Source organism: Typopeltis vanoorti, chromosome 10, assembly GCF_054136105.1.
Source record: "Typopeltis vanoorti isolate ZY-2024b chromosome 10, IOZ_Tvanoo_1.0, whole genome shotgun sequence".
In the NCBI taxonomy this organism is placed as follows: Eukaryota; Metazoa; Arthropoda; class Arachnida; order Uropygi; family Thelyphonidae; genus Typopeltis; species Typopeltis vanoorti.
This window is the reverse complement of record NC_143558.1, coordinates 85717250-85743232: the sequence shown is the minus strand read 5'-3', so window position 1 is coordinate 85743232 and position 25983 is coordinate 85717250. Positions and strand designations below refer to the sequence as shown.

The window sequence follows — 25983 nt, the reverse complement described above, 5'->3', positions numbered from 1 at the left end:
TGTGTGCATATGTATATATATATATATATGCCAACTTTTTATTATAATATTGAAATTTTTGGTAAAGATAGCATTACACAGTTCCAGTTTGTTTTGCTTCTTTTTTATTTCTTCTTGATATTAGGTTACACCCATGTTTTTTGTATTTCTAAATGGAGAGTAAGAGCAGTAGTTGAATCCTAGTAAGTTATCTTTTGCTGTATACCCCTTAAGCCTTTGATTTACATATTTTTTTCATGCAAAAAAAAAAAAAAGCATTATTTTTTATTTGTAAGTTAGCAGTAGCTATCTGTGGCAAATCCAAGCATTAAATTCTTGTTAAATTATAGTTTGGTATAGATGGTAATATTATGTTTATAGTTGTGTTCTACTAAATATAAGAAAGTCACCAAAGTAGAGAAATGTCTGTGATTTTAAGATTAGTTTTTATTCCTGGGATAAGAATGTTATTGAGATTTCTATTGAGATAATATTTTAAAAGAATATTTAAAGTTATTCTTTATTTGCTAAGAATGAGAAATAACTTTTTTTTTTTTTTGCATGGAATGCATTGCTTGATAGGTGGTATGAGAGTGCAAAACATGCTTAAAGCAGGTTCTCTCAATTAGTCTCATTACTCTTTAGAGGTCTTGAATAATAATAAATGGCCACTAATAACAGGAATCCTTTCTTTCTTTCTTGGGAATCAGGGAGAAAAATTTCATCCATTTTCCATTATGAAACCTGAAATGAAGATTCATTTTAAGTTTATGGGTTCATGTTGATCCTGCCCTAGCAGTTACATTACAAATGTTACACCCTACCAGTTAGGAGCAATAAGTTATTTAAAACTAAATTGTATTAATTCCTATTATTTTAAACTATATAGTGATTAATTTTGTTGAGGTATATAGTAAGTTATACAGATGATACCGTTAGTTGTGCTGAGTCATCTTAAATAAAATTGAGCATTTTGTCACTGTATATCCTATTGATGTAAATGATGCTGTGCGGAACCTAGAAAGGAGGCTAATGATAGAGGGATTAGAAGTGAAAGAATCAGAAAGGCATTAACTGTTGATTGGTCTAGATGTTAATAAGGCTGTGCGAATGAATAATATATAACCATGTATTTTTAGAAAATGTAACTGGGTAGGATTCCTATGGAGTGGAAAGAAGGCAAACTAGTGCAACTGCACAAGCATGGTTCTAGGAGGGAAGTTTCCAATAATAAATCAGGCTGTATGTCTGCAGTTAGTGTATTAGAGAGGTTTAGAAATGAATACAAGATTTGGTTGATGGACATGGGATTCTTTCTGATGGTCAGCATAGATTTATGAAGGGTAGGCCTTTCTTTAATAGTTTATGATAAGATGATGATTTCACTGGGTAAGAGAACCTCATATACAGTTATATTCTTGGACTGGTCAAAGGCATTTGAGATTGCCACATTACAAGCTGGGGAAATGGGGATGAATAAAAGATTAGTTAGATGGATTGGCGATTAATTCCTAAATGATTCCAGTAAGTTAAGTATGGGAAGATGCTATGCCCCAGAAAAGAAAGGTAACTGGTGTTAATAATATTTCATGTGGATTGATTTGGGATTTGTTTGGTGATGATGCAAAGATTGGGAAGACTTATAAGAAGTGATGCTGATGTTAACTCCTAGGAAGATTAGGATAGTAAATCATCTTAAGGCAAAATCCCCATCTCTGTCTGAAATACTAGTCTTCACCTTATTTTCAAACACTAGTATTAATATTTGTCTTAACTGAAAAAAAAAATGAAATGTATAGGTGCATACTCTCAAAGTCGAATACACAATTCTCTTGTGAATAGTATGAAAATAAACTGTAATAATCCCAACATCAGTTAATTCATTCACATAAGAATTAACTATGCATTTTACTTTGCAAACATGCACTTATATTTTTTTTTCAATGAAAAAGGCAAACATTACCAAAACCTCCAAGGAATCCTTACTCATCGTGGGAGGGCACACTACACAACAACTCACCGTCTTTACTTAATCCTCTTGCTGCACACTACGACACTCCTACCATCAACACAATGCCATCTACTGTTCACCACCATTAGTATTTTGTGTCTGTAAATTGTGTGTGTCCTGTTGGTCAGTTTGCCTGTATATGGGATGAAAAACTCAAGTTTCTGAGGGTTGGGGTGGACCTTGCTACCTTCATATTAGATCAGCTAACTCGCTTGCAATTGAAAAAGCCCCACAAAAAGATTCTTCTTATAATGATGAAAATTAAATTTGGGTCTTTTCCAATAAAACACTTTTCCCTTTGTTCTTCTAATTGTGCTACAGAAGCACTTTCAAAATTTCTACTTTTTTTTAAATACTAGTATCAGGAAATAAGGTCAAGCAAGTATTTCAGCTCTAGATGAAATTTTGCCTTGATTTATGTCACGAAAGGCTTAATGTAATTTTATCATTTTCTTTAGCATAATTATTCAGAAGTGCATATAGAATGAAACTAGCCCTGTAAAGTAATAATGGCTTTCAAAATATTTTACTATTTTCAAATTATATGGGTATCCTGTAAAGAAATTTCTTGAATTCTTGACTTTTCTCAAGCCTTGCATGCTCTCCTTTACATAAAGGAGGGTATGCAGAGATTGAGCCTTAGATCAGATCATTTCATCACAGGATGCAATGTTGAGTGGGGTGTTGCATTTCCCTCTAGTTAGTGAGAGTCATCATGAAGTGATCACCTGGGCAGTTGCTAGCCATATGAAGACTTTACTGAGAAAAATATATATGTGGAATTACAAGACTGGTGAATACAAAAAGTTTAGGAGTCAGCCTGGAAAAATGGCTAGGAATCAGGAGTTTAGCCATTAATGGGCAGGCAGTGTGCAATATACAGCCTCTTCCTGTCAAGTGAACCCTACCGTCCCACAACGTGACCTGTTTCCACAAAAAATGATTTGGCAAAACCAGCAGATATTCTTGCTATAAAGGAATACCTTCCTATTTGGAGGAGCTGCCAACTAGACCTAGGTAGTAGATGACCTTCGTTGCTCAGTGAAATACTACCACTCAGCTAATTGGAGGCCTCAGGTGGCATGCTCAATGTTAGGCTTCCAGAGCAGGGATTCCAGTTTCTGTTTATCCCCTCCCCTTCTCTGTGCAGCGAGAGTGATACCCTTTAAGGCCATGCCATCCACACTTAGATACCCATAACCTCATCCATTTTGAGGATACAATTAAAATGGTAGTGCTGCAGACTGGCTGCCAGTTAGTGCATGGGCTTGAACCTGTCAGTAAAGTCAGGAGGCTTCCCAGTCAACTAGTGCATAATCCTGCTGCTACATACTCTGCCACGTCATGCCTGGAGAGGGAGTGAATAGTGGTATGCAAGAGGTACTGTCAAGGCCATGTTATGGCAAGGAGACTGGTCACTCTGTATGAATGTGATGTCCAAGAGTATCTTCTCTCACTGCATGTCCCTACTCTATCCTTCCATCTAACCACGAACAAACTAATGATGAACCCTACAAACAATTCCATCCAACAAAAGGGATGGAATTGGCATGCAAACCATCCCATAATCTCCTAATTAAAAACTCGCTTTCCATTTACTCAGTTTTAAATCTACTGAACAACTTTTCGTCAACCTCTTTCATTGCATTTATCTCAGTGCTTTGAAACAGCCTTAATCACACTCTTTATCATAGCCTACAACCTCCAGTTGTGTGTGTGAAACTTGTCAACTGGTTCCTGCTTTCTTGTTAACCACTTATCACATGACACTAATATTCTATAGGTTTTGCAGCTTCTTGTGTTTGGGATTGATAAACATAGTAGATTGTAAGTTCATATTTGACTAGTAATTTATTGAAGTAGTTCATAGGATGCAGAGTATAATATGCATTGGTAGCAGAAATATTTTTTGGGTTTCAGTAAGGGGCTCTTGCTGTAAAATCATTTTGTGAAGGCCATATTTTCTTGACATATTTGTTCTCTCATTCCCTTGCTGTCTTATAATTACAAAAAAGTGGTACCGTTATAAATTCCCTGCATACCCAGCAGTAATGCCATTACTTTTAAATTGTCTCTTTTGTCATCTCCTTCATACTTAACATGTATGTGCAAAGATATGAAAGGTTTATTTTTACTAATATGTAACAGCGCTGCTTTTAAACAGTTTTGTTTTGGAATCATCCACAAATAAGTATTAATCATTTGGCTCAAAACTTCATTTATTTCTCTAAAAAGAACAGTCACATAATGGCAGTAATAAATTCCATTCTCTGTCTCAAAATATGAAATTAGAGAATTTAGTTCTTTGTTAAAAGCAGAATTTTTTTTGTTTCTGGAGCTTAATAAATTCCTTTGTTAATGACAAGAACCATACAGTTCAGATTGTCATTTAGATAAATTCCAGTTCCTGATGAGATCATTTAATTCTTTCTGTTCATTTGGATGAAGTTTATTGATACAGATGATGTATCGACCTCAGTATCTTGCATTAATGATGAAGCAAGTTTTAAGATCTGAAGAGTGAGGCACTAGTTTCATGGTAGCCAGTTAGTGCATGGGCTCGAACCTGTCAGTAATGAGTCAGGAGGCTTCCTGATCAGCTGGTGCATAATCCTGCTGCCACATCATGCTTGAAGAGGAAGTAAGTTTGGGTACAATTTGAAATGTTTGTTTTCAGATATATGAATAAACAGAAGTAACAATTTGATACATGTGTTGGCTCTCTTTCCAAAATCATGGATGTCCCAAAAGATTTCTTGAATCTGATGATTCAAGAAAATCTTTCAGGATTCAAAACACACACACACACACACACTGAATTGAAAACATGCATGCACACATTCAATCTTTCAAATCCAAAAGATCAATTTGAATCTTTTGAATCCAAAACACACACACACATACATAATGAGCACCATTTTTTTTTTTTATATCTTGGTCCCTTATTTCACACCTCAAGTAACAATAGTATGCAGACCTTTCCCATTCAAGTGTCATCTCCTATTGAGTAGGTTGACTACCATGATGTGATTCATGATTAACTATGGGCGTTACAACATGTGGTGAGGACCTTATCTCTTCCACATATTTTCGTAAGTATTCATGACTGTAAATTCATCTGTGTTCACAGGGCCAGTTTGCCTGTTCTGGAGGACGAAAACCCAGAGTTTCTGGGTGGAAAACCCCCCTACCTCCATATGAGACCGGCTAATGCACCTTTAGTCAAAAGAGACCAAATAAAGTTCCTACATCATGGATGAGAATCGAATCCAGGTCTTTCTGACTAAAGGGGGCTTTGTCTATACTGATTGCGCTATGGGGGGGAGGTGCTCTGATGCAGACCTTATTGTGCAGTAATGTTGCATCATAGCATTTATAAATGAATCATGCATGTAACAAACACAGTTCATATTTGCATTAAAGTCTTTAACTTTTAAATGTGTGATAATAAATTAAAGAAATAAATAATTCAGAGATGTCTGAGCACAGGTGAGAACTCTGACATTGAGTTTGGGTTAGTTTTCCTTGATGGAGGACTAGTTCAGATGTGCCTCCATTAATTTCATGACTGCTGTTACATTACATACATTAAGAGGTGCAACAACTACAGAAGGGCAGTCATCATCTGTTCACTGGGCATCCACAGATGATGCCATATGGTCACTCTGATGTTCAGTGATGTGCCACACCAGGCCTTGCCATGTAGTCCTGTTGTATGCTTTTCTGGAGACTTCAACTCTCTGAAGATCAGTCACTCCACACACACACACTGTTGATCGATCTCATTAACAGTCTACCCCTTCCTCTTTTTCCAGGAACTTTATCTTCTATTACATTTCTGAAAAGTCCTCCTTCCATCCTTTCAGCATGTCCAAAATATTTTAACTTTCTTCTGTCAATAGCTTTAAGAAACCTTAAAGTTCTGCTGATCTTTTCTAACACCCATTCATTTGTATGCCTTTCAGTATATTATAATTATTACATTACACCTCCAGGTAGTCCAAAGACTCATCGAGGGAGAGGAGGGAACGACACCTACTCTACAACTCTCCGTTTCCAACAACTACTTTCATCATCTCCACCAATGCCATCTACTGCTGACCACCACTAGTATTTTCACAGACAATCACAAACATCCATGCCTACGGCAGGATTCGAACCCGCAGCCTTTTGGCTGGAGAGCGGATATGCTAACCACTCAGCCAACCAGACCAGCCAATGTGATATCCTCAACAGTTTTCTGTAACACCACATCTCAAAAGCAGCTATCCGTTCCAAGTCTCACATTCATAAGTCGCTGTTGGAAAAACAACTGCATCTAAAATCCTCAGCTTTGTTCCCATGGAGATATATCCATCCTTCTAGATTTTAGACAAGTCTGACTGTTGTTTTAGCCATTCCTAATCTTCTTTTGTGTTCTGAACAGCAATTTTTCACATTAATAATGGATTCCAGGTACTCGAACTTCTGATTTCCTCACTTGCTTCTTAAGAGCTTCTCTGTTTGTATTTCTTTTGAAAACCATAATCTTTGTCTTGCTAGGATTGAGTTGAAGTCCTCTATTATTACTGATCTTGCTAACTTTGTCAAGAATTTGTCCTAGTTCTTCCTTGTCATTACAGAGGAGTATGGTATCATCAGCATACCTCAGATTACTGATCAATCTACCACCTATCCTAATTCCTGTCTTGAGCTCATTCAGTGCTTCACACATGATGGCCTCAGCATATATATTTAACAAGTGAGGAGAAAGTAAACATCCTTGCCTAACTCCCTTTCCAACTTGAAGCAAATCAGTTAATCTGACACCTGTTCTTACCATGTCTTCTTTGCTCCTCTGTACAAGTTGGCTCTCAACCTGATAGTGTTGAGGAAAGCCATTCTTTTCATTACTTCCCACAGCTTCACATGCTGAACACAGTCAAAAGCTGTAGAGTAGTCTTAAGAAACACATCACCAGAGGGAGTCTAAATTCTTTATATATTTCTATGATCTGTCTAAGGCAAAAGATCTGATCTCTGGTAACCTTACCTTTCCTAAAACCCGCTTGTTCCTCGGCTATCTCTGCCTCAACTTTGGCTTCAATCCTATTTAGTATGATCTTTTCAATAAAATTTTGCTGGCATGAGATATTAAACTAATAGTTCTATAGTTCTTGCAAGCCTTCATATCTCCCTTTTTATGTAGTGGTATGAAAACCGACTTCTTCCAGTCACTAGGCCATGATCCTGTCTCCCATATTTCTTGTAATCAATCTATGAAACACTCTTATCCCTCCATCCCCTTAACTCTGCTGGATTTCATCTGAAACTGGGGCCTAATTGCTGTTAAGCTGCACTTTCAACTTCATTCCTAAGTGGAGGAGGTTCCAAATTTGAATTTTCCTGGTGAGAGAGCTCCTCCAAATTTTTTTTTATTCACTGTATTGTACAGTTCCATATAGTATTCTTTCCATCTTTTTTTTTTTTTTTTTTTTTTTGATTTCTAATTCTTCTGTTACTAATGCTCCATTCCTGACTTCTTACTTTGATTTGCTTTGATGACATTCAATTTGGGCTTAAACTTGTGCTTTAGGTCACAAGCTAAATAAAACATCTTTTTATAATTGTGCCTTCTCATCTGGAACTATAACATGACATTAATTTAAAATGTTAGTATTATTACTGACTAATTTATGATAAAATATTTGTTATCTATCAAAAGCATATCTAATAACAAATAAATCCTTGTATTAGAATTTTTTTGTAAAAACTTGAAATACATGCATAAATTGCCAAAATTAATTGAAAAATGAATTGGTTTCTAGTAGTGTAGTATGTATTGATACTGTGTGTGGACTGAGATCTTTAATAAGCAGTGTTGTGATCTTGCACGCCAGTGAAATTTATCCGCTATTAGAAGAAATTCACAAAACATTTGAACTCACAGCTTGTTTGTTAGTTGCAGATCAGATATGTTTAACTAACCACTTGGTTAACCGAGCCGACTACTTTCACAACTTCCTTTGATTTACTTTGAGTTATGTATGCTTACTTCAAGCAGCATGCTTCATTCCATATAATCCACTCTGATTACATTTGAACTCACATTTGAGTTCAAAACATTTGAGCTCACAGCTTGTTCGTTAGTTGAAGATCAGATATGTTTAACTAACCACTTGGTTAACCAAGCCGACTACTTTCACAACTTCCTTTGATTTACTTTGAGTTATGTATGCTTACTTCAAGCAGCAAGCTTCATTCCATATGATCCACTCTGATTAATGATAATATTAATAATATGAGTTTTCAGTTTTTCTAGTAGGGCTCTAAAGGAATTATCATTAGACCTCCATAATGTTAGAAAACTCACTGTGGGAAGGGCTTCACTGTTGCATTCATCAAAACTGTGAATTAAATTCATTACTGTTTTTGAACCCACAACACTCTCAAGTAATTCATTCTACTCACCAACCATCCTCCTTACAAAAGTTGTGCCTTACTCACCTGCTCGCACTCTCCTTGTATAACTTCCAGGATGCTCTTTTGTTATGCTTCTGTCTCCCTCTGTGCTATAAAAAATCTCCATGTTAATCTTGTAAAATGTCCACTAATTTATGTCTCACTCACATCATCCATCCATCTTTTGTCCACAAAACTCTGCATTTGACATTTCATATTTGTCTTCATACTCACCATTCCAAGACTCTCACATTACCATTTTCTCTTCTCTGAACTGTTACCAAAATCTTTTCATCACCTTGAAAACCAGGTGATCAAATATTTCCTAGTAATCCATTTCACTTAATCCAGGCCTCATATTCTGGAACAATAACCTCTTTCCTTTTACAAATTATTGTCTTCATCATATCATTGTCCCGATGTGTTGTATTATCCTCACAATTCTAATATTATGTCCTAAATTTTGGCATCCCCACATCCCATATTTCTTCTGCCTAACTCAGGATATTACCCCACCACTTATATCTTCTATTCTATTCTTTCCCTCCATATTTCAAAGCCATTATTTCACAAGATTGAATTGGCAGTCCCAATTATTTGCTCACTGAAACACATTCTCCTGTAAAACTACATTTTCATCATTTACAAAGGGCAGAGCTGTCACAGCTGCATATCCTCATTTAAAGTTCTCCAATGTCATTAACATATAAGTTAATAAACAATATTGATCCTGAAAGAACCCTTGAATATAACACTAGTGACTTTCTTCTTCTTCATGGCTCTGATAGATATCAGCAAGTTTGGAGGATATTGTTCCTTTGTTTATGCCTCTCAGACAGCCAGTCTCCCATCCAACTCACTAATACGTTTTCTAATCCATTTTTTCACAGGTTAATTACCAAGTTGTTATGGTGCAATCTATCAAAGGCCTTTGCAAAATTTCAATGTGCCACTATATGCACTCCCTTGTTCATTGCATTTGTCACCATGTGAGTCAAAACACAATTTCCCTTTAAAAAAACCTCTGGTGACCTTCAGAGTCTTCTTATCAGCCCTCATCCTAGTCACTCCAGGTTCCCTTCTGAACTTTTGGAATATATTGTTATAGTTAAATAGTTCTTGACCAGTGCCCAAGTTGCATTGATCACCTTTCCATCTAGCTTCTCCAAGTAACTTTCCATGAAGTTACTCCAAGCTAGTGACTATGGAAATTGAGCTCTTCATAATCACTAGCCTTATAGTTCCACATATATCCATTCCTGCATATTGCTGGTCACCATCCAAGTAATCATCTATGGTCACTCTTGCCAGCTGGAGGCAGATTCAATCTTATTCACAATAACATGATGAAATTATTAAATCCAACCCCTTGATCCTAATATGTTAAACTCAGTATATTACCTTGGTACCATCTCTTCATTCCCATGTACAAAGGGGGGTCTGGAAAGTTCTGATAAACACCTAGAACAAAAATGATATTAAAGCAACTGATATAATTTGGCCCTTGGCAGTGTAGCATCAGTTGTGCGTTCTTGCCAAACGAAATGACCTGGGTTCAAATCTCATCAGAGAATTTCTTCCCAGGTTTTTTCCTTTCAGTACCAGTATGTTGTGAGGTATTTTACTAATTATTAAATGGATGTCAGTTTAATGTGGCAAAGTGTAAGGTTATGCATTTTGGGGTGAAAAGATTACTAACTGTATACCACATTGGTAGAACTGTACTCCAGGAAATTGATGAAGCCAGAGATTTGGGAGTGTTAGTGGATAGGGAGTTAAAGTTTTGGGGGGTACATAGCAAAAGTGGCTAAAACAGCTCATCAAATTACTTGATTACCGAAGAATACTTTGACAAGCAGAGACAATTGTTATTGTTCCTCTTCATCGAGCCTTGATAAGACCCTATCTTGACTACTGCGTGCAGATCTGGATGGCAGGGTTTCTTGGTGATGGGGAGGAGGTAGAGAGGATCCGGAGGCGAGTGACCATGACAGTAGCTGGTCTATGGAATGAACTTTACGAGAACAGGGTTGAAGATTTGTGGATTACAGAAACTGATTGGTAGATGAAAAAGGGGTGATGTGATTGAAACATTCAAATTACTGAGGGATTTTTACAAGATTAATTCAGAGGAAATTTTTCAGAACAGGTCTGGTGGTGGGAAAACTGGGGGGCCATTCTTAGAAATTGAGTAAGAGTGTAGTTAGCAATGGCATTAGAACTAGATTTTTTGCTTGGAGAGTAGTGAATGAGTGGAATAGGTTGCCAAAATCTGTTGTGGGTACCATGAATGTAAATAAGTTCAAAACAGAGTATTATAGATAGTGCTTGACATGATGATTAGGATCTCCCTTAATGAGTCTAAGGATTCCTAGAAGTAGCTAGTAATAATAATAATAATAATCATAAAAAGAACATATCTTAAAACCCTTTAACCTCCATGTTTCATCAAATTTTAATAATTTGTTCTTTTTCTTTTAGGATATATAAGAAGAAATAAAAAGTAATTAATTTTTGTTCTAGTTGTTTATCAGAACTTTCCAGGCCCGCTTTGTATATCACCTAATTAAAAGCTATGGATAATAATTATCCATAGCCCATTTGTTATTGATGATGCCCTTTTGTTGAAACGACCCGACTTTGAATCCTGTCTAGAATACAAGAACCTTTATTAAGGACTTTTCATCTGAAGGTGATTTTAGCTGGTCACATAGTACAGAGGTGGAAGGGTTTGCCTCACAGAAACTTGGGGTTTTCCTCTTGCAAAACAGGCAAACTGGCTAGAACATACACAACTACCAGACAGTACACTGGCCTCATAGCTTTAGTTGATCTTGGTCATGATATGGCCTGGTTGGCCAAGTGGTTAGTGTATCCGCTCTCCATCCAAAAGGCTGTGTGTTCGAATCCTGCTGTGGGCAGGATGCTTGTGATTGTCGGTGAAAATTCTAGTGGTGGTGGTGGGTGGTAGATGGCGTTGGTGTAGATGATGCGGTTCACTGTAGTTGGTGGATTGAGTGGTGGAGATGGAGAGTTGTAGAGTAGTTGCCCTCCCTCAATAAGTCTTTGGACTAGTTGGAGGTGTCGCATAATAATAATATCAAATAACATCACCACCACCACCACCTCCCTTATTTTGTTTGCTATACATTTTCTTGTAACCATCCTCTATTGTAACTAATTGCACTATTTCACCCTTGCACTTCACCTTTTTTTTTTTTTTTTTTGACACAGTTCTGCTATCAGACAGCAATTCCCCAATCTCTCTCTTTTTGCCCTTCATGTAAAATGCCATACCTCTCCAAGTTTCACTTATTCCAGCAATTTTTGGACAAGTGAACTCAATCTGTGCAATAATATCTGACACTCCTGGCATTTGTAAACAAATAGTCTCATTTTTGAGTCTGTAACAAGTCCTATCCACGCCTTCTTATTTGTAACTTCTACTCACCTGACTAGTCCCATTTATTACTACTATCCCATATTTTTGCCCAGATACAGTTACTCCTCTTGCACCCCAGGCATCTTATGTTGATCATTCTCATGCTATAAACATTCACTGGTGGTGCTTCCACTCTCCTTCACCATCTATAGCTCAGTCGGTAAGAATTGGTAGAAAAGACTTTGGAGGTGCATGACTAAGTCACACAATGGGTTGATCAAGTTATTTATAACTGTTTTGTGTTGGCTGTCTGGTATTGATTATAAGCAAGGTCTCCTATAACTTCAAAAGGAGTTGGAAAGAGCTTTTCTTTAGAGTGGATTTTTTTTGCTGCTACTGTTGAAAAATTCTTGTACTAACACAATATCTGCTTTTACAGTCCAGAATTCTGAATTTTTTTTTTTCCCATTGGATAAATAAATGTAGTCCTGATGAAGGAAGATCTTTCAGGTTGGCTGAGTGAGATATGTTACAAGAGAAAATTATTTAGTAGATTGCTGATGAAAGAAAAGATGAAGTTGGTTCATTAAATAGTGAATAAGTTAGAATAAGTTGATCAATAGTTTGTGTATATTAGTTTATAATGCTGTGTTTATTTTTTTCTTAGATGCATTTAAGGTATGAAATGATTATGAAGTTTTTAAAGTTAGTTATACGGATATCACTGTTTGGCTTCTCGATTGAATTTGAGACCACTTAGTTGTTGAAACTGTTGTTAACAAGGAGGTCTCTGGTACTGTTTATATGCTCATCTTGCAGATCAGCTTCTTTGGTGTAAATTGTCAATTAACCAAGTATCACAACAGTTGACAGGCAACAGCATCAATAGTATTATGTATATACTTATAAGAGAGCTAGCTAAATCACCTAGATGTGTGACCTCCTTGTGCAATATATTTGGGAATTTCTCACTGTTTGTTCAATCCCATTGCATCTTTCTGTTATGTTTACCAAACTTAGTAAATTACATTCTTTCAATGTATTTTCTCTTAGCTAAAACTTTACAGCCTTGATATTACTTGATGCTACTCAAGGATGAAGCTCTGGACCTTCCCTTCTCTTGAAATTTAGTAGTTTAGATGGAATTGAAGACTTACTGTAAGATAAAACATTACATATATTTTATCTAACAGTAAACTACTCCAATTGTGTAATCTTCTATAACCTGATATCTCTATACATTACTACTAATTTCAAGTTCAGAGTTCTTAAGTGAATTAATAATGGTTGTTAGTTAACATGTTATGATAGGTTTTGAACAAAGTGTCAAGTTATGAATGTAGAATTTGGATGAACATAAAAATATCTGGAGAAAAGGCACGCAGTAGGGATTAAATGAATAAGTAAGAGATAGATCATTGCTTTGTTTAATACCCTTAACAAAACAATCTAGGCTCTTTAATGAAGTTTATAAATTTTTAGATTTGAGAAATAAACTATAGGTTTGTACTAGGGGTGTTTAGAAAAATTCCATCTTATCTAGCAGTTGAATGTTATTGAACATAAGGACAAGCATGCAAAAGAAATTTTTGTTATTAGGAATCAAGATACATTTGAATTTTTAAACAATGAAAGTTAGCTGGGTTATCCTACAGTTTGGAGTATATATTTTGTGTGTGCGCACACACGTTTTGCGTTTTCCTCCCAGTAACCCTACCAGGAGGTAATTTATTCCTACATGCTCCATTGCATGCAATGCATATATTACATGTAGCTTCCAAGTACTGATTATTATCATGTTGGAGGCTTAATGGATTTTTTTCAACACTCAAAAAGAATTAAAATAGAATTTAATACTTCCTATATTTCGTCCTAGTCACTAGGACATCTACGGGGATTACAAAAACAATTAATGTAACATGCACACACAAATCTTACAATACTAAGCCCAACCACGTGGGTGACACTAAAGTCCTATCTAGGTGGAGCGCCCTCTAAGGGCGGTAGTAGGTTGCATGGAATGTAAGGTGGGACCTCTGGTGATGAGTGTTTCCCAAATCTTCCCAAAACTTCCAAGTACTGATTATTATCATGTTGGAGGCTTAATGGATTTTTTTCAACACTCAAAAAGAATTAAAATAGAATTTAATACTTCCTATATTTCGTCCTAGTCACTAGGACATCTACGGGGATTACAAAAACAATTAATGTAACATGCACACACAAATCTTACAATACTAAGCCCAACCACATGGGTGACACTAAAGTCCTATCTAGGTGGAGCGCCCTCTAAGGGCGGTAGTAGGTGGCATGGAATGTAAGGTGGGACCTCTGGTGATGAGTGTTTCCCAACTCTTCGGAAGCTTAATGCAACCGTATTTATTAAGATTTGGTTGGTTTCTGAGTGCTGCTGCTACTGCTTCTAAGAAAAGTCTCTCTTTCTTGAATTTGCTGTGGTGGAGCATGGTGGTTTTCTTCCATTATACTCTGTGGGTGGTGTCCAAAACATGGTCAGCCAAGCTGAATGGCTATAGTTATGTTTACATATGTAAGACTTGTGTTCCTCCAGGCAGATGGATGCCGATTTGCCTGTCTGTCCAAAGTACGTCAGCTTACAGGAACAGGGTACTTTGTAAACTCCAGGCAGCAAGAGAGGAGGGAGTTGATCTTTCGTAGAACGGATAAGGGTAGCAAGTTTGCGGTAGGGCTTATATGCTGTGCGTAGGTTGTACTTTTTTAGTATCTTGGCTATTTTATCAGATGTGCCACGGATGTAGGGTATGGTGATGGCATTTTTAAAATCTTGTTGACGAGAAGGACGGGGAATGGGGGAGGAACTGATTATTTTTTTGATACTGTGTTCGCTGTAGCCATTGGAGAGGAAAGTGTTGTGTATGTGGTTAAGCTCAGTAGTAAGGGCGGTTCCACTGGAACAAAGATTGTGGGCTCTCTTAGTAAGAGTTTTGATGATGCCATATTGTTGTGAGGGATGGTGGTGGGAGAGTTTGAATGTATCTGCCTGTGTGTGTGTGGGTTTTCTGTATACAGTGAAAGCATGTGTATCATTAGGCAGGCGTGTGACTAAGGTGTCTAGGAAGGGTAAACAGTTGTTCTTTTCCCATAGTAAACTGGATTCTTGGATGTAGGCTATTAAGATGACTGAGGAAGGAGTCTAATGTGTCTGGGCCATGAGGCCAAATAGAGAACACATTATCTACATATCTTAGCCAGATAGAAGGTTTGAGTGGGGCTGAGTCTATGGCTCGTTTTTCGAAATCTTCCATATAGAAATTGGCAAGGGGGGGTGAGAGGGTGGAACCCATGGTGGTTCCTTCTATCTGCTTGTAGATTTTGTTCTTCCAAGAGAAATACCCAGAGTTAATGGCAAAGGAAAAGAGATCTAAGATGTCAGAGGGAAAAACGTTTTCTAAGAGAGATAAGGTGTCAGTTAAGGGAATATTGGTAAACAAAGATGAGATATCAAAGCTTACCAATATGTCTGCATTATTCAAGGTTAAATTTTCTGTGAGGGCTTTAAAATGGGTCGAGTTTTTTATATAGGAAGTGGACCTTCTGGTTGGGGGGGGGGGTCAAAGAGTTGGCCAGCTGTTTAGACAATCTGTAGCAAGGTGCATTGGTGGCATACTACTACTGATTATTATTATTATTATGTGACACCTCCATGGAGTTCAAAGACTCATCGAGTCTTTGGACTAACATTTATATTTCCAATTTTGTATCAATATTCATATTTACATTTATGTTTTTACATCTGTATGTACATATTCCGAACCTTTACATCCATATTTATATTTTCATATATATATATATTTACACTATATAATTCATACAATATCAGTAATTTATGTTACATTACAATGACTGGAAGTTGATTTTATTGGCAAATTTAATTCATTCTGATTAATACTTTTTGATAAGTCTCTGTTTTGACACTGGCCACTTGTCTCCAGAAGTGATGACGTGTTGTATTTGAGGCATCTGGATGGAGTCCAGTAGCTGACAGTTGTAAAGTATGTTGTGGTCAACAGTCTATTGAAGGTGTGGACTACAAATGCATGATGGCGATTCTAGGATATGGAATCTGTGTAAGTGTCTTAGCTTCCCATGTCTTGTTAGTAGCATGGTTAAACCTGGAGAAATCGCTAGTGTTTTCAGCCAGAGTCTGCTTCTGATGCTTGGCAAGAATTCTTTTGTTGTTGATCCATTCTTTGATGTTTTCTATTCTTCTTCCCACAAGTCTAGGCTTCTTTCTTTTGCAAGTGTTTTTATAGCAGATTTCAAGTACTTTTGATAACTTGTTTCTAGCTGCTTCTTTAGCCATCTGATCCGCTCTCTCGTTTCCTGCTATCCCAGTATGCATGTTCACCTGACAGAACTTGATTTCCCATCCCTCTACAATGAGATTCCAAACCAGATTTCTTGTCTGTTCTATTAATGCTTTATGGTTGTTCTGGTTTTTTATGCCATCAATAGTTCTTCTACTATCACTGTAAATTGTTGCTATCTTTTGATGAGAGGTGTTGAGTTCTAATTCCCGGAGATGTGTAAGTGAATGAACTATAACAAGTTGTTTTGCTTGGTTGTTGAAATAGAGAGGATGCAGTCTAGAGCAGCGTTCTTGTATAACGGACTGCCTGTTATATGCAATGAAAGAACAGCCGACATTCCCTCCTGTTTTCTTCCGTCAGTGTATATATATGACGAATTCCATAGAATTCATCACTTTCAGAGCTTTCCTTCTTCTTAATGTATATTCTCTTTGCTGGGTGAGGCCACCTACTGTAGTGAAGTGGATGTTGGTAGCAATTTGGATCAATGTTGTAATTTTTTTTATATCTTCTTGAAGTGACTTCATACATAAGAGAGAATTCTTGTATTTTCAGGCAGATCAGTGTTAGAGCTTTAATAATGCAAGCTGCCTCATAAGATATTGTCCTGTATCCCTTAATTATATGTATGCTATAAGGCATTAAACTCTGTTTAGCTTTTGTCAGTTTTTCTTTGATTTTAGTGAATGTTTCCAGGCAGGTGTAGCATGAGATATTAATTAGGCAGTATAGCTCTGGTACATACAGTGGTATCTTGCTAATTCGAACTAATAAAAACCATGCTCATTCAGATTAGCGAATTATCCCCCAAGAAACAATAACTAGCGTTTAAGACAAAAATAATCAGATTCTAATGGTACATCAATTTAATTCTGTAAATAAATTAACTGATAGAAAAAAGCTACTGTACTGTAATGAAAAACAAAAAAATAATACACTACACAAGTTTATTTTAGCAAAAAATTTAATTTGTATGTACCTGTATTGTTGAGGATTCTGATTGAATAAAATTGCATTGTTCAGTACGTGATTTAATTTGCGTAAAAAATATCACTTTCCTGTACACAACACACACAAAAAGGTTCACAAAATAACACAATTTTTTTTTTATTTCTTTGTAAAAAAGTTACTGATTTTCTTTTGCTTGTTGTAAGCTAAACGTTTTTTCGAATGCTTCGTCTCGGAGCTGCATTAGCAACAAAATTTTGTGGAATGGCGTATCATTCTGCTTAGCACATTCTATATGCATTAAAACTGTCAGCTGCCACCTCATCTCATGTTTTACTTTTTTTTTCTTTGAGTTCTTTATCATCATCATCGTCTTCTAATTCATTCTATAGCATCATATTTATAATTTCAGCATCTGATTTGATTTCGAATTCACTTTTGTTTCTACCTGTAATCCATTCCATAGCATCTGTTTTGAAATTTCAACATCTGGATTTATATTTTTAACCAAATTATGCACGTTTCGAATTTCCCCTTTTTGTGTATATTTGTGATTCATGCCGACAATTCAGTACCTACCTACCTACTGTACAGTATAAAAAAGCAAACGTGTACACACCATAAATCAAAATAGGCCTCCAGTATAACCATACAATTGACAGTATGAAAAAAAATATTGTACCATAATAATAATAAAATAAATAGTTAAAATAATAATTATTAAATACAAATAGTAGTACACAAAATAAAGTAATAAGTACAAGTTTTTTCCTTTCAAACCATAGTTTGGATTACTGGAGGGTTCGGACTAAAGAGGTTTGGATTAGTGAGATACTACTGTATTGTTTTCAGTGCGTTGGCTTAATGCCAACTTTGCTAGAAGGTTTACAATTTGTAAGCTTTTTTTTTTTTTTTTTTTGGCAACATATGGAATGTCCTTGTTGAAGGTAAATTTTTCATGTATTGTTACTCCTAGGTATTTTAGCTCACTGGTTACCTTGAGACCTTCCCCGTTTAGGAAGACCATTACAGGTTGTTTTGATTTTTTACTTGACATGTGGAGCACTTTAGGCTTGATTCTATTGAAGGTACCTTTCTTCTCGCGTGCCCACTCTGCAGTTTTAAAGAGTTCTTTGTTGGCTGTGACTTCTAACTGTAAGCCGTCGTGTCCCCAAATGATTATCATTGCATCATCAGCGAAAGCTATGACTTTTGTTTAAGTAGTGAAAGGAAGTCTTAATAGCTAGTCGTACTGATTGTTTGGAAGCCTGGTACAAGTAGGAGCCTTGATGGCAGCCACACTTGACTTCTTTCATTACAGCTGTGGTTTTTAATGCCATGGTTGCTCCTTCTGTCTGTATAATAATTTTTTGTAAGTTAGAGTATGTTTTTTGGACATTTTGAATTCTGAATTGATTGATTATGGCTGGCCACCATTCAGCATCAAAGGCTTCTTGTACATCGAGTGAGATCAGTAGTATGTCTTTTTTTTTTTTGCTGTAGACTGTGTTCTGTGAACTCTTTAACCTCCATAATTTAACCTCCATGATTCCATGGAGATACCCGTAATAATAATAATAATTATAATTGTGTCTACTGTGCTTGATTGAAGTCTAAATGCACATTGATTGCTGGTTAATAGGTTTCTTGAGTAGACATAATGCATTATTTGGTTTATCAGAAGTTTTTCTAGCACCTTACCAGCAACATTTATTGAGACTGTTGAAAATTTATTTATCACTAGGTTAGACTATAATAGATTTAGTTTAATCCTTTAACCAGTGAGAGCAAACAAAGTTTGCGCCTGAAAATATCTTCAGGACTAAATATAGTGTTGTACTATCTTATCCAGTAAGTAGTGCAACACAAAGGCAACTCGTGGCAAAGGTGGAGCAAGCTACCAGGCACTTCTAACCCAGTATCTCCCATAATGCAAAACACATTTCCTATGTGGATATGTATACTGTTATGCATTAAAGGGATTGGCCATCTACCCAGACTAGTTTCGACCTTTATTGAGGTCTCTTCAGTGGGAGCCAGGCCCAGAGCTGGAGATACCAGGCAGAAGCAGTAGCAAGTCATCTGTGCCTATGGGAGTTGCCAAACTTGCTTGCTCCACCTTTGCCACGAGTTGCCTTTGTGTTGCACTACTTACTGGATAAGATAGTACAACACTATATTTAGTCCTGAAGATATTTTCAGGCGCAAACTTTGTTTGCTCTCACTGGTTAAAGGATTAAACTAAATCTATTATAGTCTAACCTAGTGATAAATAAATTTTCAACATCTTTCTCTAAATCCAGAGTAATTTTTAAAAAAGGTGATAAACCTTTTGGCAACTCCCATAGGCACAGATGACTTGCTACTGCTTCTGCCTGGTATCTCCAGCTCTGGGCCTGGCTCCCACTGAAGAGACCTCAATAAAGGTCGAAACTAGTCTGGGTAGATGGCCAATCCCTTTAATGCATAACAGTATACATATCCACATAGGAAATGTGTTTTGCATTATGGGAGATACTGGGTTAGAAGTGCCTGGTAGCTTGCTCCACCTTTGCCACGAGTTGCCTTTGTGTTGCACTACTTACTGGATAAGATAGTACAACACTATATTTAGTCCTGAAGATATTTTCAGGCGCAAACTTTGTTTGCTCTCACTGGTTAAAGGATTAAACTAAATCTATTATTTATTGAGACTGATTGGCCTGTATTTGCTATCATTAGATGTTTCTTTTCCTGGTTTGATTATGGTTATAATTTTAGAGCGTTTCAATACAAAAGGAACTCGCCCTCTTTTTAGGCATTCATTGTAAACTGTTGTTATGAATTTAGGGAATTCGACAAATGATCTTAGGAGTATATTGCTGATTATTCCGTCCTCTCCAGGAGTTTTTCTTGGATCCATTGATCTCAATACTGACTCACTTTTGTTAATTGTAAATAAGTTGTTGTTAGGAGTGTGTCTGTGTCTGTTTGTATTCTTTGTCTGTAAATTTTATGGATTTCTTCAACTGTTGATTCATCGTCATTGGGAATAAACTTGTTTATCATAATAGCTGCAGTTTCTGTCAAGTTTTTAGTGTAGGTTCCGTCTATTTTCGTGATAGTTGATATATAGGTGTTGTCTTATTCTTGCTTGTTGCTAATTTATATATGCAATTCCAAGAATTCGATGCAGTTGAAACAGTACAGAATTTTTTCCATGATTCTGTTTTTGCATTTATAATTTTAGACTAATAGCTGTATTTGGCTTTATAATAGTTCTGTCTTCTACTCTCTCTTAAATCTTGGTTATTGTGCGTTCTTTGATATAGTCGTCTGAGTGCGTTAAAACATTTTGTGCATACGTGCATTTACGCATGCACTGAAAAATTTTTCAAATATGAAAGAGGACTGTAGTGCATTATCATCTATACAATTTTGGATAGGTTTGAAATTACTGGAAGAATATTATTAATATTCATGTACCATGGAAGGGAAAAGAGTGTAATAAAAACTGATACAACTGAAAATAGAGTTTAAAAATTTTTTGATGTTATTTTGCCAGATTTCCTTAAAAAAATGATTTAACTTTACATAATTATATATTGTTTTAAATTAGTGACACAAAGTATAGTTATGTCATTTTTCCACATAAAGATATACACCATTTACTACACCAAAAATCTCATTCACCTCATTTTTTGAGCTATGGCGGTTTTCTAGAGTAGTGCTTCCCAAACTTATGGATGTAAAGGCCCCTTTGGAAAAATTAAAATATTTCACGGCCCCACCGGAAAAAAAAAAAAATGGTAATACAGACATAATAAATTTTGAACCAACACCAATGTGTGATTTTTTCCATTAAAATATAAAAAAATAACAAAAAAAAATAATAAATAATAAAAATTAAATACGTTTCTTTTAAGATAAAAAAAAATCTGCTTAGTCTTAAAATATTTGAAATTTGTTTTCATTATTTCATGATTCCCTCAACAAAACTAATGCCCCCAAGGGGGCCGCAGCCAACAGTTTGGGAAGCGTTGTTCTAGAAGACTGCCAACATGCAACACCTAAGTATATAATTGCAATATATACAAATTACTCAGATGCTTTTAAATTGAAAAACCAACAGGTTTCTGCCCTTCAAGCCAGTACATAATCATTGAAACTATTGGATTTGATAAACAGCTTGCTGATGTATAGTATCATGGTGTTATCTATTACATAAGCAATGTTTTGAAGATTAGCAACTTGTATACACACATTCATTAATGCACTCCATTCCAGTCATATTCTGAACACAGTTTTACTGCTGTTCTTGTTCAGTAGTCACATTTTCTGCATCTTGAGTATTTGATTGATGTTCAATTTGCTCAAGAATCATATTGGTCTTTTTCAAAACTTTTTTTTTTGTATTCTCTGTCTCATGCACAAAACTTTCATGTTTATCATTTTGTTGTTCTTCCATTCTTGTAAATCAAGTATGCTTGATAAGCATGCAAAACTGTTTGATTAAATATAATGCACATATGATTGCAAGTGTTAACTATAGTCACCATAACACTAATAAACTTAGATTTTTTTCTTTCTGCCAAATGTACACACATACACATGCACACATAGTTATGAGATGCAATACCTTAGTTTCTTTTATGTGTGAATAAGCAGCAACTATAATACTGATGCTTTCAGTGATGAGTAAGTAGAGAGTGTGCATCTCTGTCCTTTCAACTGTGAGATGGTATTTTTATGCTAGAGTGAGAGATTGACATATAATATGAATGGCCTAAATTAATTAACATTAAGCATTTGATAGTTTCGTGTTTTTAATACAAGGGTTGTCTTTCCTTAAACAAAAAAAATTGTTAAAAAGTAAATAGAGGTAATTATCATTATTTAAATAGCCATGCCTACACAAATACTTTTCATTTCTTTTCTGTAAATTTATAAAACATATCACTTTTTATGCATAAGACTGAAGCTACAAATTCTAGACTAATCTGTGTGGGTGTCCAGAGGTCTTAAGGTGTTAGAGAGGTTAGTGAGAACTAGGATTCAAAATTAGAATGATAATAGTATTTGCTATGAAGGTCAGCATAGATTTGTTTTAGCATTCTGTTCATGTATTACAACAAGGTGATGAACTCAAAGTCCTTTTATAGATTACCACATGACAAGCTGGTAATTAAATTAAACAGGTGGGATTGGATAAGAGACTAGTGAGTTGGATAGATAGTTAGCTGTTAGATAGGTATCAGTGAGTGGCATGTGGAGGATTGGTATTATAAAAAGGTTACTAGCAAAGTAATTCAGGGGATCTGGGGTTTAACTTGTATGTTAATGATATTGGACATGTTTAACTGGAGATATGCAATTGTTTGCCGATGATACAAAGTTGAGAGGAATTATGAGGAGGATAGCAGATGAATGTAACCTTGCAGAAGGAGCTCATGTGAGTGGCCAGATGAGTGCACTATCAATTTTATGTTGCAAAATGCAAGTCTTGAAATTTGGAAGTGATGAAAGATCTGGGAGTGATGGTAGGCAAAGACTTAAAATTCAGGGACCACATTGCTAAAATTGTAAGACCATGACAACAAATTATTGCAACTGATGAGGAGGACCTTGACATGCAGAAACACAAAGGTTATGGTTTCCTTGTATAAGGCCTTGATCAGGCTGCATATGGCTATTGTGCACAGATTTGGCTACTTGGTTTTCAAGGGATGAGGATATATTAGAGTCCATATAAGGTTCACTAAGTTGGTTTCAAGTCTATGGCATGTGGGATATGAGGACAGATTGTGCGAATGCAATTTGCAGAGCCTTGTGAATAGAAGGAGAGGTGGATACGAATGAGATGTATAAGTTGGTGAGGGTTGTTACCAGATTAACGTGGAGATTTTTCATAAAGTTGAGGGAGAAGAAGGTAGAACAATGCTTAATGGATTTAAGACATGGTTTCTTTGCATGAAAGGGTGGACCTTCTGCAATGAGTCTTTTGACTCCATGGAGGTCTGATGTTAATAATAATCATGCGTTACAGAACAGAAATTTGACAACAGTATAGTTACATCTTATAGAAATTATTTATTATCAGTAATAATATCAGATTAACTTTTCTAAAGTTTATTTTAATCATTGTCAATTAATGCTTGGAATATTTATTTCAGAAGACATGCTAAAAAATGACAATGATTCATTACGAGAAAGAGTTGCAAATCTGGAAAACAAAGTGCAAGAACAAGGCGATGAAATTGTTTGCCTCCGTGGAACCTTAGCAGATGTTCTGAGGAGAGTGACACAACTTGAGGGGAGAGGTAACTACTTAATGGTTCAATGTTGCAACAATTTTTTTATTAAATGTTTCTTTTATTTTTGAGTAAATTCTGTGGTAATTGAATTGATTTTAATGGTAAAATTAGAAAGACCAGTTTAATTCAAAAATTTTCCTGTCAAGAGGAAAAATTTTATCAGAAGATGCATTTAGAACTCTCTGCTTATTTATAAATTATATGAACATATTAAGAATGGCACAAACCACATTATTAGGAGTTATGTTTATTTGTCTACTTGAACCTATCTCATTCAGTAATATTAGCGTGGAGTTCAAATGAATGATAATCAGCTGATTTATTTATAATGTGCAAACATTGTTACCATAAATAAATTCACTAGAAATTTTCAAGATGTTCCAGCTTGAAAATAAACAACTCATGTAACATATTTGGTGTGACAATCAGCAATGAAAAGATAAATTATGAAAATAGGCATGGAAACAGAAGGCATCAGCTGCATTCTCAGCTGGCTTGGTTGGCTGAGTGGGTAGTCTTCACTTTCCAGCCTACAGTCTGTAAGTTCAAATTCCACTGTGAAATGTTTGAATTTCTCTAATTGACATGCAATTTTCATCACCTGGTATGAGATCAGTACTGTACTTATTGAAGATCTGATGTCATAAAAAAAAGTACTAATATTTGTCTTGTGAAGAATTAAGTCCAAGGGATTCATCAAGGTTGTAGGCATTGTAGTATATACTTGATTATCAAATGGGCATTCTCTGTTGTATTCAGATGAATGGCAATGAAGAGAACCTAGAAAAGGATGAAGAATGTGCATTGTATTAAATATAATTAGTGGAATCATCTGCATACAGACAAAGAATGTCCTCTTTATAATCAAGAAAGTTCTTCAGTGCCTACAACATTAATAAATCTTGTGTAATTAATGATACCAATGACAACATATGGACTTACTTTAAAGCAAAATTAAACATCGACTATGTTGCCTTGGCATGCTCATTTGAATGGCAACATAAATACAATGCATCTAGAGAAAAGTGAGCAATGTGCATTGTACGGGTTAGAAATAAAACTGAACACAGATGAGGGTTCTGAGGAGAATTTGGGAGGAAATGGCTTAACTTACAGCAGGATATTAAAATTGAAGAACTTTGAAAAGAGCTTCTTGTTATTAATGTGCAGTATGTAAAAGATGAATCATCCCCTCTTAGCACTGTTGTGAGGATGTTCTGATATTTATACTTTGATTTGGAAGATCAGGGTTTGAATTCTACCTAGGATGAAAGGAACCTGTATAAGGACATTCCATCCAAAGATGAGTTACCCATCTCATAAGAAAGTGATAGTTTTTCATCCCACAAACCAGACAAAATTGGCCACTGCCATTAGAACACTGCAGTTGGCATGCATAAAATACTGGCAGATAGCTTTAGTTCATCCATGTTTGAAACAAAGAAGACTGATTTTTACTAGTATGGTCACTTAACACAACTGCCGACTATGAAATAACTTGTAGTTGTCTATCTACATTAGGACACCAAGTACAATTTATCTTCTATACTATCTATTGTACTGAACACTGTTGTGGACTGGACTATCCAATAATCTGTTGTCAATGCAGATATTTTGAATGGGGGAAATGTAAGATTAGTGCACAGAGCTAACTATAATGAAATCAAACTAAATATTTTTTACAAGTGAATAATGGAGAGAAGTATAAATTAAAGATACGAAGAAATTGTGTACTTGGTTTAATCCTTTATCCAAGTGTAAGCAAACAAAGTTTGCACCTGAATTATGTTCAGGACTGAGGCAACTCGTATATAGAAGCTAATGACTTCACATTGCTTGCCTTAGTGTCCATAATGCAAAGCATATATCCTTGCAGACATGTATAATGTTATGCATTATGGGAAGGGTCACTACCCAGACCAGTTTCGACCTTTATTGTGGTCTCATCAGTGGGAGCCAGACCCAGAGGTGATACTAAAGTTGAAGTAATGCAGAAGTCATATTTTCATATACGAGTAGCCGAAAGGTGTCGCACCTTATTATTAAAATACTCTGGATTAGAGAAAGTTGTTGGAAGTTTTTCCACTTGGTTATACTATAAATTAAAGATACTATAAAGTATCTTTAATTTATAGTATAAATTAAAAAATTATAAATTTTTTTGTGTTTCATTGTGCTCATTTTAGTTTCATTGAAAGTAATGGAGAAAATCGTTAACCAAAAGTCATCCTTCACTATCTAGTAGAAGTCTACAAGTTAATCAGTGACCACCATCACTCTCAATTCACATTAGATCTTGCCAACATAACCCATCACTGGAAACAAGCTATGGAAAAGTGTAGTGAAAACTGTGGGGGTTGTTCTAGAACTGTTTTCAAGTCATTTGATTGGGTCTGGCACAAAGGCATACTTATCAAACTACCATCATATTGTGTACTGTACATCCTTTGCAACTGGATTACTAATTTCTTTTCTACTTATTTGCTGCATGTCATCATAGAAGGCTTCATTTCTTTTGATTTGCTTACCAATGCTGGAATATCTCAGGGCTCTGTATTTTCACCTATGTTTTTTTTTTCTC

The 25983-nt window shown here is 35.7% G+C and overlaps 1 protein-coding gene across 5 annotated transcripts in view; it reads left to right on the top strand.

The window, feature by feature from the left end:
- LOC150102559 (echinoderm microtubule-associated protein-like 2) overlaps positions 1 to 25983 on the top strand; it is a 373793-nt gene that overhangs the window by 18383 nt on the left and 329427 nt on the right. For 3 of the 5 annotated variants that reach the window (XM_090399817.1, XM_090399820.1, XM_090399815.1), the window contains exon 2: positions 23262 to 23408. In XM_090399817.1, the coding sequence (XP_090255943.1) occupies positions 23262 to 23408 (147 nt within the window). Of the gene's footprint in view, positions 1 to 162; positions 183 to 7626; positions 7641 to 23261; positions 23409 to 25983 lie in introns of those variants that run through there. The other 2 variants (XM_090399819.1, XM_090399818.1) reach the window with 2 other exon arrangements.